At 39.6% G+C, this 18,488-nt stretch overlaps 1 protein-coding gene across 2 annotated transcripts in view; it reads left to right on the forward strand.

Annotated features, from left to right (window-relative positions):
* The window catches only part of LOC141229007 (5-oxoprolinase-like), a 74,274-nt gene extending 56,071 nt beyond the window's left edge, over positions 1-18,203 (forward strand). The window contains exons 20-27 of one of the 2 annotated variants that reach the window (XM_073667380.1): positions 4,257-4,441; positions 11,112-11,258; positions 12,170-12,304; positions 12,938-13,087; positions 13,787-13,944; positions 14,728-14,888; positions 17,076-17,173; positions 17,903-18,203. In XM_073667380.1, coding sequence (XP_073523481.1) covers positions 4,257-4,441; positions 11,112-11,258; positions 12,170-12,304; positions 12,938-13,087; positions 13,787-13,944; positions 14,728-14,888; positions 17,076-17,173; positions 17,903-18,052 — 1,184 coding nt within the window. In that variant the 3' untranslated portion in view covers positions 18,053-18,203. The remainder of the gene's footprint in view (positions 1-4,256; positions 4,442-11,111; positions 11,259-12,169; positions 12,305-12,937; positions 13,088-13,786; positions 13,945-14,727; positions 14,889-17,075; positions 17,174-17,902) is intronic. The other variant, XM_073667381.1, reaches the window with a different exon arrangement.
* Positions 18,204-18,488: the final 285 nt, after the last annotated feature.

Raw genomic sequence — 18,488 nt, forward strand, 5'->3', positions numbered from 1 at the left:
GCAGAAAATAGAAAACAATTAACTGGGCGGGCCTGCAAGGCCACAGGTATGCATTCTAGGGTTAAGTGGTGTCTGTGCCACAATTTTGGGAGTCCCCTTGCTGTGTCTTACGTGACGTTGGCATTGTCAATTCCAGGTGGGTTGGGTCGCACCCCCCCCCTTTTAACTGTAAGAAATTACATACACTATGGCTTTGGGTAACACAGATGGTTGAGTCTGAAGAGCTGTTTACTCAGAGGTCTGCTCCAAATCTTCAGTGTCTGCTAGTCAGCGTAGAATTTTTAACTGCATCTATCCTAGGCAATACTTTGGGCGTAGTAGCCCAGCTGCGAAGCCAGCTGCACCGCCTGTGTATCTAATAAGAATTTTTAAATGAATCTAGCCTAGGCAGACTGTGGGGACCCCCAACCAAACCCAGACGCTCAGCCCCCCTACCGCCCCCCTTTCATGGACAATACAATAATGTAACTCTTACAACTGGATGGGTGAGGATCGGTCACAGCTTTATTAACTCTTTATACTCATTCCATTAGAAAGGCATTTTATTTCTAAAATAATTCAGCTTGTTGCAGCATGCCCTGGGTCCCCACTCCGGCAAGTTGGCCAACAAGTGTAACTCTCCAACATGTCCTTTCTATTTCCAGGCCACGGAGGATCCAGCGTACTCGTATGCAGGACTCTGACCCCCACCCATCACTCTTAACGCTTGTTCCACTCCGTCCTGGAGTCCTGACAGGACTGGAATATGTCCAGTCCAATATCTATTAAGTGAACACCGTCGGGCCGTATGAGGCCTGCTTTATCTCCTTCCAGTTGTCTGTGTCGTATCACTACACCGCCTCTGTCTCTTCTAAATTTTGCCATCCGAATATTTATTACCCGCCTTGTCCATTCGATGGCCGTGATGTCTCGCGCACCTTGCCATACCGCTATCGGCACAATCTCTGACCATACTATAGCTAATTTTGTGAAAAATTCTCTGAAGCGCTCAGTGTCTAGTTTCATTATTGCCATTAGTTATGCGCTCTTGTGATGACCTAGGTTGTTTCCCCTGGCCTGTATAACTATGACGACCGGACCTCTTGCCTCTCTCCCTATCTTGATTACCTCCATTAGTACCTGTGGCCATAGCAGGCCTCTAATACCTCTCCAGTTGAAATATGTGTTATGAAACTCTAATTTCCTCCCGCCTGGGCGGACTTTCGCCCTTTTTTGTGCCCAATAGATATACGAGTGGCCTATCACTCACACTGTTGGCTTAGCGTCACCTGTAAAAGAAACAAACCACGTTAGGATAACAAGTCCGGTCTTATGTATCTCGCCAAACACGTGGATCGCCATCTCCCTATCCTCTGAACTTCCATTTCTGACAGTCCTGCTCTTGCTGCTTCCGTGGCCGCACCTATGCGGAATCAGTGTGTCCCGTAATCTTTGGGGTGGTTCCCTGCCGATGTTATGCATTTATTAAATATAGCTTGGAACAGGTATCTTGATAATGGCGTTCCATCAATGTGTGATAAGAAGAAATTACTTTGTGATCTGATGGTTAGATATGTTTTTACTATTGTTACCCGACTCAGTGTACCGTTTGTGGGTTGTAGAAGTACCCAAGTACCCCTGCCCGCTGGAACCGTTTTCGATTGGTGTATGCGTAGACGTATTGCATTATTGGCTATGACTACGTCCTGGTGTAATAAGCCTCCACTGGTGGTAATTTTGGATTGAGGGACTAATTCGCTTATACATAGCGCCCCGAAGAAGGCGATCACAAATGCAGTAGACATTAGTGTTGCTTCAAATTGTAAGTGTCATGTTAATGGTGTTAGGGATATGATGGGAGAAATCAGTTTTAGTGACACGGGACGGGACATCTACATTCCTGACTTGGCTGACCCCTTTTCCACCCTTTTATGGATTGTCTGATGATGAATCTTTGTCACATCTCCCCAATTCAGTAGTTGGAAGTGAAATGCTACTTCGGTCAGACACCGCTGCTCTGACGCTCCTGATGTGCCCCTCATCATTAGCTGGTGGAGAAATTCTATGGTGACTTGTGATCTGGCTTGTTCACATTGGTCAACCCGTCTGCCTGCTACTAGTCGTGTCCACTCTTCCCATGCCTTACCGTATGCTTGCCACGTTGACGGGGCAACTGACGCTCTGATTAATGGCATCAACTATTCGCCACTAGATCCCATAGGGAGGGTGGGCAACTGTTGCCCGATGGGTGGGCGTTGTGGAAGAGCTCTGTGAAAATCTGCCAATTGAATTGTTATAAAGCGTTAGCAGCAGCTTTATACCCCTCAGCATAGTGGCTAGCGCGGACCCATACATTGTGTTTTAGGCACAGGAATGCTAGTCTGGGTAGTAGGCCTAGCACTGGGAGAGACGATGATGCCATCTTATTAATGCAGTGCGCTAGGCTGGTGTTTTGTGTTATGAAGCGTATATTTTTGTTAGCCAGGCGTGCGCCCCATATTTCTATTGCTACCACTATTGGGAAAAATTATTTTCAGGGCTAGATGCAGCTAAAAATTATTATTAATTTCAAAGCTGGTGGAGCTTGGTATAGATGGCCTAATACAATGAGTCCCACACACTGCTAGAAGCCCAAATATTTTTTCAGAGCTAGATGAAGAAAAAAATTATATTCAGTTTGCAACCTGATGGAGGTCAGTATAGATGGACTAATAGACCAAGTCCCACACACTGCTAGAAGGCCAAATATTTTTTCAGAGCTAGATGCAGATAAAAATTATTTTTAATTTGCAACCTGATGGAGATCAGTATAGATGGACTAATAGAGAAAGTCCCACACACAGCTAGAAGCCCACATATTTTTTCAGAGCTAGATGCAGATAAAAATTATTTTTAATTTGCAACCTGATGGAGGTCAGTATAGATGGACTAATAGAATGATGCTATGCCCAAAAGATTTTACTTCACTAGGTGCAGTAAAAAAATTGGTATTCTATACACAGGTGGTATATCTTGCAACACAGATAGGCTACTCCACTGACTAACACACTCTGCAATAGGCCAAAAAGGATTAGCTTTGCTAGATTCAGCCAAATGCTGTGAAAAAAACTTGCACAGCACTGGCACAGACCTGCCTGGCAAAAACTGATAGGAACTGATGTAACCTAGTCCTGAAAAGGACTGCAATTACAATTAGTCTTTACTCCCACAATCTATCTATTTAAGAGCACAGACCTCCCTGATAAAAGTCGTAGGAAATGCTGTAACCTAGTCCTTAAAAGGACTGCAATCACAACTATTCCCTACTCCCAAGCTATCTGTAGATTTGTGCGAAAATTGGCTTGAAATTAACAAGGTATAGCGCACACAGCAACAGCGGTGCCGTCTAACACTCAGCTGCAGCAGTGAGAAAATGGTGGCGACGGGGAAAATGGCTGGGTCTTATAGGGCAAGGACATGTGACATACACAGCCAATGACACATGTCCTTGCTTGTGTGAAAAAAAGCACTTCGCTCCGTGTGTGCGCTGCTGATAGGCTGACAGATTGCACCTCCCCACTGTAAATGCGGGAAAGAGAAAAAAAAATGGAGATCTTCATTGTTCCTGCAGAGATCCATCCCCTGCCCCTCCCCCCACCCCGCTGTACACTCAAACTGCGTATTAACATTAATTTTCATCATTACTGAGAAAAAATCCAGTTATGATTTTGGTGCACGAACAGTTATCGAACATAACCTCGAACAGCCGAATTTTTCTCAAATCGTTCGTGTTCGCCGAACGGCTCGAACACCGCCCAAAACAGCTCGAATTTGAGATTGGCGAACAGTTCGAGTAGAACAACGCTCATCTCTAATAGTGAGTGCAGCTCTGGAGTATAATACAGGAGGTAACTCAGGATCAGTAATGTAATGTATGTACACAGTGACTGCACCAGCAGAATAGTGAGTGCAGCTCTGGAGTATAATACAGGATGTAACTCAGGATCAGTAATGTAATGTATGTACACAGTGACTGCACCAGCAAAATAGTGAGTGCAGCTCTGGAGTATAATACAGGATATAACTCAGGATCAGTACAGTATAAGTAATATAATGTATGTACACCGTGCCGTGACTTTTTAAGTCTAATGTTATTTGAAGAATGTTTTTCATTGGTGAATGTTTGCTTTAATTACAAGATTGTTGGTTAGTTTTTGGGATTTTCTGGCCCTATTACTCCATGGTATATTAGTCCCATTAAAATATTTCTTTTTTCTTACATCTGTGTGTCCTGACAGCTGTCACAGAGGCTCTGATGGCTTCAGGACTAATACCTGGCAGCAGTGGAACCCGTAATCTTCATGATAATTTATCTGACCTGAGAGCACAGGTAGCAGCCAATCAGAAGGGCATCCAGTTGGTAAATGAGCTAATTGACATCTACGGTCTGGAAGTGGTGCAGGCATACATGGCACACATTCAGGTTAGTACCAAAGCCCTGAGCATTGGACACTGCCAATCACTGATTATATATCTGACCTATTGCTAAAGGTGTTCTCCAAGAATGTAATAAAATGACCCCCGTCACTCAATGCAAACGACAGCCCAACCTGGTCACGTATCAAGGAGGGCTACAGCGTGAAGAAACACAGCTCCCGAGACCTATGTCTGAACTGACAGAGGAGCTGTATGTAAGTGCACATACCGGTGAGGTGACAGGAAAATAAATAAATCTTCTCAGCTGACTGAGTACCGAGGACTACAGCTGGAGAAAAAAATCCTGTGTGTTCAGTCAGCCGAGAAGATGATTTATTTATTCTCCTGTCAGTCCTTCTTGAGAAGCTCTGTGGTATGTGCGCTTACAATACAGCTCCTCTGTCAGTTGAGACACAGGTCTCGGGAACTGTTTCTTTAGACTGCAGGTCGGGCCGTCGTTTGAAGTGACGGGGGGCCATTTTATTACATTCTAGGAGAACCCCTTTAAAGTGTAACTATTGTTTCAGGAGACCTTGCAGCAGAATAACTGTGTCTCTCTCTAGCTCCTCACCTGTCCCCTCTCCATATAATCTTATGTGCATCAACTCCCGTCACCCCTCTTAGTGATGAGAAAATCTGTTTTCACCAAATACAAATTTTACCCCTGTATTGAGTGAAAAATCAGCCCAGGAGGAAAAAGGAGCAGATTTCTGAGAGGTTTTACAAAGTTACATATTTTCATTTGCATTAATGATTTATGGAAAAAAATATATAATGATGGATCAATAATAAAAGTGTTTTAACACTAAGCATCTGCTCTGCTCACTAAATTATTAGGTAACACAATTCTGGAGCTATCATTTTAAATTTTGTACATATGGGCAGTATTATAAATATATCACTAGTATAATACTGCCCCTGTGTACAAGAATATAACTACTATAATACTTCTCCTATGTACAAGAATATAGCTACTATAATACTGTCCATATGTACAAGAATATAACTACTATAATACTGCTCCTATGTACAAGAATATAACTACTATAATACTGCTCCTATGTACAAGAATATAACTACTATAATACTGCCCCCTATGTACAAGAATATAACTACTATAATACTGTCCATATGTACAAGAATATAACCACTATAATACTGCTCCTATGTACAAGAATATAACTACTATAATACTGCCCCCTATGTACAAGAATATAACTACTATAATACTTCTCCTATGTACAAGAATATAACTACTATAATACTGCCCCCTATGTACAAGAATATAACTACTATAATACTGCCCCTATGTACAAGAATATAACTACTATAATACTGCTCCTATGTACAAGAATATAACTACTATAATACTGCTCCTATGTACAAGAATATAACTACTATAATACTGCTCCTATGTACAAGAATATAACTACTATAATACTGCCCCCTATGTACAAGAATATAACTACTATAATACTTCTTCTATGTACAAGAATATAACTACTATAATACTGCCCCCTATGTACAAGAATATAACTACTATAATACTGCTCCTATGTACAAGAATATAACTACTATAATACTGCTCCTATGTACAAGAATATAACTACTATAATACTGCTCCTATGTACAAGAATATAACTACTATAATACTGCCCCCTATGTACAAGAATATAACTACTATAATACTGTCCATATGTACAAGAATATAACTACTATAATACTGCTCCTATGTACAAGAATATAACTACTATAATACTGCTCCTATGTACAAGAATATAACTACTATAATACTGCCCCCTATGTACAAGAATATAACTACTATAATACTGTCCATATGTACAAGAATATAACCACTATAATACTGCTCCTATGTACAAGAATATAACTACTATAATACTGCTCCTATGTACAAGAATATAACTACTATAATACTGCTTCTATGTACAAGAATATAACTACTATAATACTGCTCCCTATGTACAGGAATATAACTACTATAATATTGCTCCCTATGTACAAGAATATAACTACTATAATACTGCCCCTATGTACAAGAATATAACTACTAGAATACTGCTCCCTATGTACAAGAATATAAATACTATAATACTGCTCCCTATGAACAAGAATATAAATACTATAATACTGCCCCTATGTACAAGAATATAACTACTATAATACTGCCCCCTATGTACAAGAATATAACTACTATAATACTGCCCCTATATACAAGAATATAACTACTATAATACTGCCCCTATATACAAGAATATAACTACTATAATACTGCCCCCTATATACAAGAATATAACTACTATAATACTGCTCCCTATGTACAAGAATATAACTGCTATAATACTGCCCCTATATACAAGAATATAACTACTATAATACTGCCCCCCTAAGTACAAGAATATAACTACTATAATACTGCCCCTATGTACAAGAATATAACTACTATAATACTGCTCCTATATACAGGAATATAACTACTATAATACTGCCCCCTATATACAAGAATATAACTACTATAATACTGCTCCTATGTGCAAGAATATAACTACTATAATACTGCCCCCTATGTACAAGAATATAACTACTATAATACTGCTCCCTAAGTACAAGAATATAACTACTATAATACTGCTCCCTATGTACAAGAATATAACTACTATAATACTGCTCCCCTATGTACAAGAATATAACTACTATAATACTGCCTCTATGTACAATAATATAACTACTATAATACTGCCTCTATGTACAATAATATAACTACTATAATACTGCTTCCTATGTACAATAATATAACTACTATAATACTGCTCCTATGTACAAGAATATAACTACTATAATACTGCCCCCTATACACAAGAATATAACTACTATAATACTGCTCCCTATGTACAAGAATATAACTACTATAATACTGCTCCTATGTACAAGAATATAACTACTATAATACTGCTCCTATGTACAAGAATATAACTACTATAATACTGCCCCCTATGTACAAGAATATAACTACTATAATACTGTCCATATGTACAAGAATATAACTACTATAATACTGCTCCTATGTACAAGAATATAACTACTATAATACTGCTCCTATGTACAAGAATATAACTACTATAATACTGCCCCCTATGTACAAGAATATAACTACTATAATACTGTCCATATGTACAAGAATATAACCACTATAATACTGCTCCTATGTACAAGAATATAACTACTATAATACTGCTCCTATGTACAAGAATATAACTACTATAATACTGCTTCTATGTACAAGAATATAACTACTATAATACTGCTCCCTATGTACAGGAATATAACTACTATAATATTGCTCCCTATGTACAAGAATATAACTACTATAATACTGCCCCTATGTACAAGAATATAACTACTAGAATACTGCTCCCTATGTACAAGAATATAAATACTATAATACTGCTCCCTATGAACAAGAATATAAATACTATAATACTGCCCCTATGTACAAGAATATAACTACTATAATACTGCCCCCTATGTACAAGAATATAACTACTATAATACTGCCCCTATATACAAGAATATAACTACTATAATACTGCCCCTATATACAAGAATATAACTACTATAATACTGCCCCCTATATACAAGAATATAACTACTATAATACTGCTCCCTATGTACAAGAATATAACTGCTATAATACTGCCCCTATATACAAGAATATAACTACTATAATACTGCCCCCCTAAGTACAAGAATATAACTACTATAATACTGCCCCTATGTACAAGAATATAACTACTATAATACTGCTCCTATATACAGGAATATAACTACTATAATACTGCCCCCTATATACAAGAATATAACTACTATAATACTGCTCCTATGTGCAAGAATATAACTACTATAATACTGCCCCCTATGTACAAGAATATAACTACTATACTACTGCTCCCTAAGTACAAGAATATAACTACTATAATACTGCTCCCTATGTACAAGAATATAACTACTATAATACTGCTCCCCTATGTACAAGAATATAACTACTATAATACTGCCTCTATGTACAATAATATAACTACTATAATACTGCCTCTATGTACAATAATATAACTACTATAATACTGCTTCCTATGTACAATAATATAACTACTATAATACTGCTCCTATGTACAAGAATATAACTACTATAATACTGCCCCCTATATACAAGAATATAACTACTATAATACTGCTCCCTATGTACAAGAATATAACTACTATAATACTGCTCCTATGTACAAGAATATAACTACTATAATACTGCTCCTATGTACAAGAATATAACTACTATAATACTGCTCCCTATGTACAAGAATATAACTACTATAATACTGCTCCTTATGTACAAGAATATAACTACTATAATACTGCCCCTATGTACAAGAATATAACTACTATAATACTGCTCCCTATGTACAAGAATATAACTACTATAATACTGCCCCTATGTACAAGAATATAACTACTATAATACTGCCCCCTATATACAAGAATATAACTACTATAATACTGCCCCCTATATACAAGAATATAACTACTATAATACTGCTCCCTATGTACAAGAATATAACTGCTATAATACTGCCCCCTATATACAAGAATATAACTGCTATAATACTGCCCCCTATATACAAGAATATAACTACTATAATACTGCCCCCCTAAGTACAAGAATATAACTACTATAATACTGCCCCTATGTACAAGAATATAACTACTATAATACTGCTCCTATATACAGGAATATAACTACTATAATACTGCCCCCTATATACAAGAATATAACTACTATAATACTGCTCCTATGTGCAAGAATATAACTACTATAATACTGCCCCCTATGTACAGGAATATAACTACTATAATACTGCTCCTATGTACAAGAATATAACTACTATAATACTGCCCCCTATGTACAAGAATATAACTACTATAATACTGCTCCTATGTACAACAATATAACTACTATAATACTGCTCCCTATGTACAAGAATATAACTACTATAATACTGCTCCTTATGTACAAGAATATAACTACTATAATACTGCCCCTATGTACAAGAATATAACTACTATAATACTGCCCCTATGTACAAGAATATAACTACTATAATACTGCCCCCTATGTACAAGAATATAACTACTATAATACTGCTCCTATGTACAAGAATATAACTACTATAATACTGCTCCTATGTACAAGAATATAACTACTATAATATTGCTCCTATGTACAAGAATATAACCACTATAATACTGCTCCTATGTACAAGAATATAACTACTATAATACTCCTCCTATGTAGAAGAATATAACTACTATAATACTGCCCCTACATACAAGAATATAACTACTATAATACTGCTCCTATGTACAATAATATATTCCTGTACATAGGAGCAGTATTATAGTAGTTATATTCTTGTACATAGGGGGCAGTATTATAGTAGTTATATTCTTCTACATAGGGGCAGCATTATAGTAGTTATATTCTTGTACATAGGGGCAGCATTATAGTAGTTATATTCTTGTACATAGGAGCAGTATTATAGTAGTTATATTCCTGTCCATAGGAGCAGTATTATAGTAGTTATATTCTTGTACATAGGAGCAGTATTATAGTAGTTATATTCCTGTCCATAGGAGCAGTATTATAGTAGTTATATTCTTGTACATAGGAGCAGTATTATAGTAGGTATATTCCTGTCCATAGGAGCAGTATTATAGTAGTTATATTCTTGTACATAGGAGCAGTATTATAGTAGTTATATTCTTGTACATAGAGAGCAGTATTATAGTAGTTATATTCCTGTCCATAGGAGCGGTATTATAGTGGTTATATTCTTGTACATAGGAGCAGTATTATAATAGTTATATTCCTGTACATAGGAGCAGCATTATAGTAGTTATATTCCTGTCCATAGGAGCAGTATTTTAGCAGGTATATTCTTGTACATAGGGAGCAGTATTATAGTAGTTATATTCTTGTACATAGGAGCAGTATTATACTAGTTATATTCTTGTACATAGGAGCAGTATTATAGTAGTTATATTCTTGTACATAGGAGCAGTATTATAGTAGTTATATTCTTGTACATAGTGGGCAGTATTATAGTAGTTATATTCTTGTACATAGGGGGCAGTATTATAGTAGTTATATTCTTGTACATAGGAGCAGTATTATAGTAGTTATATTCTTGTACATAGGGGCAGTATTATAGTAGTTATATTCTTGTACATAGGGGCAGTATTATAGTAGTTATATTCCTGTACATAGGGGCAGTATTATAGTAGTTATATTCTTGTACATAGGGGCAGTATTATAGTAGTTATATTCTTGTACATAGGGGCAGTATTATAGTAGTTATATTCCTGTACATAGGAGCAGTATTATAGTAGTTATATTCTTGTACATAGGGGCAGTATTATAGTAGTTATATTCTTGTACATAGGGGCAGTATTATAGTAGTTATATTCCTGTACATAGGGGCAGTATTATATTAGTTATATCTACTATTCTTGTATTATGCTTTTTCTTTTATTGCTCATTCTTGCTCTTTATGGTACAATCAGTATTTGTATGATTTTTGGGGAGCTGTGATGGCTTTTCTATTATATAGGGTAACGCAGAGGTGGCAGTGAGGGGCATGCTGAGGGAGTTTGCTCATCGGTGGGAGCAGCAGTCCGGAGCCCTAGAGGTGGAGTCTGTAGATTACATGGATGACGGGTCTCCTATCAAGCTGAAGGTGACGATTAACAAAGAGGAGGTAAAACAACAAGTCTCGCACTATAATGGACGGTAATTGCTGTAGTTTGTCAGTGTCAGGATTTGGTATAAATAACTGGTAATAGTGATGTCGTGTAGTGATGCGGGGGGCACAGATTGTGTCTTTCCTGGGCTTTATGATACATTTATACTAGAGAAGGACACATTTATTTGTATGGGACTGAACTGTACTTGAATTTTGCAAAAATCTGCATTCTGGAGAATATGGATTTTTGGTAATCCTCTTGGCGCGAATTCAGTGAAATGGCAGCCAGCTGCGGCCGCCATCTTACTGCACAGTAGAGGGCCAACAAAACGTTAAAAAGAGAGAAACCTCTTCGGCTGCAGCCGCTGCTCCCTGTCCTCTGTCCACCGTGAGCAGGTCCTGGTGTTCACCGCTCGCAGCCTAGATCAACGACTGGCCGGAGTTGCGATGGAGGAGCGGACAGAAGCATGGAGTGGTTGTAGAGGTGAGCGGTGACGTCAGTATGAGAGTTATTTTTTTTTAGTTTTCACATTTAGTCTGCCCTGGGGTCTAGAAATAAATGCACCAAAACATAAATTTTGCCTGATCCGCTCATCTCTAATTTACATACAACTTTGATTATATTTCTTAAGCACAATATGAGGACATTTCACCCAACAATTTAAGGATAAATCATGTATTTTTTTTACATATTTTTGGAGCTGGTGATTTTTGTGTTTCCGACTCTTTACAAATAACTTTTCCACTACTTTACCTTATGCCCAAGTATTTTGGTCGGCATGGCTCCGTGTTCAGATTAATATTGTGTAATTCCTTTATATGTCTCTTGGGTGCAGATTGTTGTGTTTTTTTTTTTCTGTTTTTTTTTTTAATTAAAAAAAGAAATTTTCTGCGTTATTCTGATACATTTTCTCCACTTGTCGTAGGGAAGCGCGGTCTTTGATTTCACTGACTCCGGATATGAAGTCTTTGGGAACTGTAATGCCCCTCGAGCCATCACCCTCTCCGCCCTCATCTACTGTCTACGCTGCATGGTCGGCCAAGATATTCCCCTAAACCAGGTCAGCAGAGGAATCTCTCCACATGTATCACATGAGAGAAGTTAATGGATTATATGGGCACGGCTGCTTTCCCCAGAAGCACTCACAGTCCATGGGTTGTCGGGTGATTCATGCTGCCTAAATCACAGGCATGATGACTCGGACCTGGCAGCTTGGCTGCAGCTTGGAACGTTTTTCCCTGAATATTTCCAGCGTTTCAGAGGAAATATACAGTAGTTAGAGGTTTCGGTTAGGGTCATCTCCAGGTTTGGTTCCCAGCTCCACTCCAGGTGATTGAGAGGTTTTTCCCAATGCAAGAGACCTGTCAATCACCTAGAGCGGTGCTGGGAGAAGCCGCCGGAGACAGCGGTGGACCAGTCTGATTTCTGGTTATGGTCCCCGCCTGGGTCTTCTAACTATATTTTCTCTGAAATGCTGGAGAATTTGGGAGAACATTATACCTGACTGCAATCGTGCAGCCGGGATCTGGTTCATGCTGTGCGTAGTTTTGGCAACATGAATCGTGCGAATGAAATAATGTATAAGACACAAACATAAGTCTCTATTAGAACCATCTTTATGCCTTTTTTTTTCCTTGAGTAAAGATAGGAAGGCTCAGATTCATTATTGTTTTTATTTTTGGAATTCTTCTAGGGTTGCCTGGTGCCCATTCGAGTCATTATCCCAAAAGGATCGATTCTGGACCCCTCTCCGGACGCTGCCGTTGTGGGGGGCAACGTGCTGACGTCACAGAGGATTGTTGATGTCATCTTTAAGGCCTTTCAAGTGTGTGCGGCTTCACAGGTGAGATGGGTTAGTGCAAACACAAATCATGGGTCAGGGCTCATTCACACGATTATGCCGCGCGCGCAGACCCTGTACTATGGGGCAAGGACTCATAACCCATTACGGACACTTTTCCGCATTTTGTTTCTTCCTTCCCCCCCCCCCCAAGTGCCACCACTTTTCTTTATTTTTCCGTTGACCAAGTTGTATGGGGGCCCGTAGTTTTCGGGACGAGTTGTAAAGTGAATAGTGTGAATCAGAACTACAATATAATGGGCTGAAAAAAATCCAAGTGGGATGACACCATTAAAAAAACACAACTCCACAATTGTTTTTTTTGGGTTTCATTTTAACAGTGTTTGTTACATTGTAAGAATGACCTGGAATCCTGATTCTCCAGGTCCATATGATTATGGAGATACTAAATTTGTAACGTTTTATTTTACTGAACTTTATGAAAAAAAAAAAAAAAAATGGTCTTGTGTCGCCATTTTCTGAGACCTGTAACTTTTTTATATCTTATTGTGAGCCGAGCTGTGGTTTTTACCATTCTACAGTACATACAACTTTTTATTGCATTTTTGGGTGGGATGTGATATGGTGAAGGGGTGAATATAATTGGAAATTTTTCCAAAATATTTTCACCCCTCTGCTGAAATCCCCCATGATGTATGAAGAAGCAGCAGCACGTCACCATAATGGAGTCCTTTTCTTCAGGGCTGTATGAACAACATCACATTTGGTAACCAGAACATCGGATACTATGAGACGGTGGCCGGCGGTGCCGGGGCCGGTCCACACTGGGACGGCAGAAGCGGAATTCATAGTCACATGACCAATACGCGAATTACAGACCCGGAGATTCTGGAGAAACGGTACAAGGAATAGCTCCTGAGCCTTTTCCCATACGTGCGGACCCAATGTGGATGTATTTTTTAATATGTGCCCAGGGGTTAAAGACGAAGTAAATATTTTTTTATTATTGTTTTTTAGCCATAACTTTGTAATTTATCTGATCTAGCTGTAGGGCGCTTGCATTTTGAGCGTTGTATTTCTCAAAGACGCCATTTTGAGGTAATAAGAACTAATTATTTACTCTCAAAGGTAAAAGTAAAAAGCAAGAGTGAAATTTTTTTTAATGTTCATTGTGTGGGGAAAATAGTTTCACTGTATTCCTACACACTTGTACGCAGTTAAAGTTTTGTTTTATTTGACCCTTTTTAGTAATCTTGTGTAATAAACCTGCAATTTTTGGGTAGTAGATAAATCCCGAAAGCCAGAACAAAAAAAACAAATTTATTAGGGCAAATTGTTTTTTTTAATGATACTGTTGAAATTTTTCATTGGTAAAATATGGGGGCAACTTTTTTTTTGGGGTGGCAGGGGGAAAAAAGTATTCATTTCTGCCAATGTGGGGGAGGGGTATATTTATTCTCAAGTTATTGATTTTTTTATTTTTTTTTATTTCCTTGGAAGAGGATTTCCTTCTATAATGCTTTGCAGCACATAACATTCAAGGAAGAAATCCACTTGGATTAATATCTAATGAACATTCTAGTATATTCTCCTGCATGCGATTAGTAATAATCTAGCAGGGATCGGGCTCAGACATCGGCTCTAGATGTTTCCTGCAGTTTGTTCCTCTGCCCCTCTCTTAGGTATCCGGTGGTCCTGAAGCGTTTCCAGTTACGTCTGGACTCTGGTGGTCGGGGAAAGTTCTGTGGTGGTGACGGCGTCATTCGGGAGCTGCTGTTCAGAGAACGCGTCATCTTGTCGGTTCTCACAGAGCGAAGGGTGTTCCGACCCTACGGCATCCAAGGTGGCACGATAGATGGTCCTCATGATACAGTCTAATGTCACACTACCTAAACGCAGAGCTGTGGAGTCAATACATACACGGCAGACAGCTATCAATCCACTGGAGCGAGATGTGGTGAAGCCGGCCGGGGACGTCATCGGACCAGTCATATCTCTTCCTGTGGGCCCTGGACGGCTTTCAAACTTCACTCCTCAACACTGAAATCCTAACACAAAGAAGGAAAAGTCACAGAATTATAAAAATCATTGGATCAATAGACATGTTAATTATATGCAAAGCATGAAAAAAATGGGAAAAAAAATGTCAAAACATTTCAAATTATTCAGTATCTGGTATGTTTCTGTGCGGATATTACCTTTGACCGGATAACCGTTTTATTAACCTCAGTGATATAAGAGTTGGTGTGCTCAGTGCGTGTATAAGTCTGCAGTCACTTTGCGCGACTGCAGACTTATGAATCCACCCAGTGCAGACACTGTGCGCTGCGGGATTTGCCGGTTTCAGACTCTGTAACAGAGGGTGTGTATACGTTATACATACCTCCGGCCAGTGGGCGCAGCCTCGCTCTCCATAGACTTGTATTGAGCGAGGCCGCGCCTTTTAGTCGGACACACCTACTGGCCGTCCAAGTCACTAGACGGCGCGTGGCCTCACTCCATACACCTGTATGGAGCGATGCGGTGCCGGCTGCCCGGGTATATGTATAACATATACACACTCTCAGTTACCGAGTCTGACACCGGCGGATCCCCGCAGCTCACATCAATCCCCCCCAGCGCAGGTGCTAAGTCTCACAGAGTGACTGCAGACTTATCACTTTTGACCAGACAACTCCTTTAATGCTCGTCTGAAGAATGTTTTGATGCTGAATGCACTTGGGCAAATCACCAAGATCCACTGCTGGCAGCTCCTGTGTAATTACCAACCTTTGACATCTCCAATGTGCTCGTTGGGAGACAAGTCCAGAGACACGAGGGGCCATGGTAGCACGCTTATTCCTAGTGGGACTCGTCGCTGCAGAGGCGAGGACTCCATTGCCATATTGATCTGCACCACGATGGCCTTTGAGCAGAGTCACTTGAGATCTATGGATGCCTGTAGATGGCCATCTGGCTTGTAGCTCAGTGCCTTGCCAATGCCTTCTGATGGTTTGTGTAGAGACTGTTTGATGCCTGCCCTCGGGTATGTGACATCTACTTTCACTTGCAGTACAAAATGGATCACTACACGTCTTACTTCAAAACTGACAAGACCGTATGGGCAATGCCATGAGGAGCTTTCACGAGGGAATATCACACCGATCATAAACCCGGGATTACGGTGTGGGGTAGCCGGACTCTTCTAGTCTTCCTTCGGAGTACATTAACAGCTCGGCTTTACATTGATGTGGTCATGTAACCAGTGGTGCAGCCTTTTCTTTAACGAGTCCCATGAGCTGTTTTTTTAAACATGACACCAGACCACATTTTACTGTGAACCGCCTGCGTGCCCTAAACGTTATACCGCTGCAGCATCTCCAGACTTCTCTCCCATCAAGCACATCTGGACGTCATTGGTCAGTAAATACGCAAGAGCTGCCAGCAGCAGATCTTGATGATTTGCTCAGAACATTCGTCAGACGACCATTAATAATCTTAGTGATAGTAACTGAAGCTGGAAGTGTCGGTATTTCTGCACGTGGCTCGTACTCCATACTGAATAACTCAAGATGTTTTGAAAATTGTGTTTCCATTTTTTTCTTGATTTGCAGATCAGTGACATCCATCGATACTGTGATCTCAAAAATTACATGACTTTTCCTTCTTGGTGTTGCAGCGTCAATGTTGAGTGTATATTTTCTCTGTAACGCCATCGCTAAAGAAATACCTGGAGGCAAAATTGCGCAGCCAGACTCTGATTCGCGCCATCTGTGGTTCAGACAGCGTTAGTCTAGGTCAGTGTCACAGGATATGCCCTTAATGGCTGTCACTAAAGAACCCGACAGGTGCTGGTTTCATCTCTGGTACCCTCAACTTTTGGGGAAAAAAATTATTTGCTCAACACCATTACAGATTACTAGCTGACTCAGTATCGGCAAATAAGAGGTCATTGGACCTGTGTTTTGTAAGGCGTGGGTTCTTGTGGATGTGTCACAAATATATCAGATGGCAATTTATTTTAACAACATATAAATCACTTTAATTCCAGGTGGATCTCCTGGTGCTCCTGGGCTCAACTTCTTGCATCGAAGTGAAGGGAAAAACATCAACTTGGGTGGGAAAACTTCCATTTCATTAGAACCTGGGGTGAGAGAATGAAGGATTAATCTTCACTTGACTTTACACATTAATATTGCGCCAAATGTATGCGCTTCTCCCAGCCTCCTTGGTTCTCTTTTCTGCTTGGTTATCTTGTACAGGGATAAAGTTATTGCAGATGTTAGAGAGGCCTGGTACCTAAAGGCAAGACCAGCTCCATGTTTAGGTGGACCCCCTTTGCTTTCTATCATTTTCTCTTCTTCCAAGACCTATAATTTTTTTTTATTTTTAGGTCCGTAGTGTTGTATGAATGCCTGTGGCCCTAAGTTGCCATGTAGTAAATACCATCTGTCATTTCCTTTTTGGGGTCCTTTCTGATGTCTACATGTGAGACACAGAAGTCTCCAGCATCTTCCCTATTGTGGGATGCTGATAACTTGGTTATCACAATCATGTTGCGGGGGTATGATGGGTGACAGAACAGGCACCATTTCCAACCTCTTAAATGCTGCTGTCCCAACTGATGACATCTAACGGTTGCGCGGGCCGTGTTGCAGATCTTCCGGAGTCACCTTTTGGTCTTGGCGCTTTACATTGCCATAACTAGAGATTAGAAATGAAACCCTTCATGTCATGTATCAGCTTTGGGGTCTGTACTTGGCATAACAGGAACACCAGCAAATCTACCAGATGCTTTTCTTCGACATCACAACCCCAGGAACATTGGTCTGTTATGGTTGAAAAATAAAACGTACAATCTGTTTTTTTTTCACCCAGGACATATTCACTCTTCATACCCCAGGAGGGGGAGGGTATGGCGACAACAAGGCTGGTGATAATACACAGAAGCCTATAAAGAGTCAAAGTCGCAGCTTTGCAGAGCGAGGAAGTGTCTACGATTACCGCGTGGCTCAGGAGACTGTGTGAATCACTCCAGAAGCCTGAGACGACGAGATACACGACTGGGCGATAGGAGGCAGATGTAGCACTTTTGAGACACGATCTACTATCACTGTCGTATCAGATTATATGATAGAATTTTATTAATAAAAAATAAATAACGCTTTTGCAGAAATTACTCATTTAGATTTTTTTTTTCTTTTTTAATAATAACTTTTATAGAAAACGTAGATCTTGGTTAACAGGTAAACGACGCCGGCAAAGACCAACATGAAATAACATGCAGTGTCCGTCTGTCCATTCTAGACGTCTTGATGCCGGAGGTGACAAGCACAAGCATCCAATATCTTTCAGACACATTTATAATTTCAAAAATGAAATCGTATTATGTGAAAAAATGTCAGTCGTGTACCAGTGGTGTTCTTCAGGACACGGCGGAGTGACCGACAAAGAAACTCGACTC

The sequence above is a fragment of the Phyllobates terribilis genome, unplaced genomic scaffold (assembly GCF_046119375.1).
Source record: "Phyllobates terribilis strain yellow unplaced genomic scaffold, ASM4611937v1 Scaffold_449__1_contigs__length_1482836, whole genome shotgun sequence".
NCBI lineage: Eukaryota > Metazoa > Chordata > Amphibia > Anura > Dendrobatidae > Phyllobates > Phyllobates terribilis.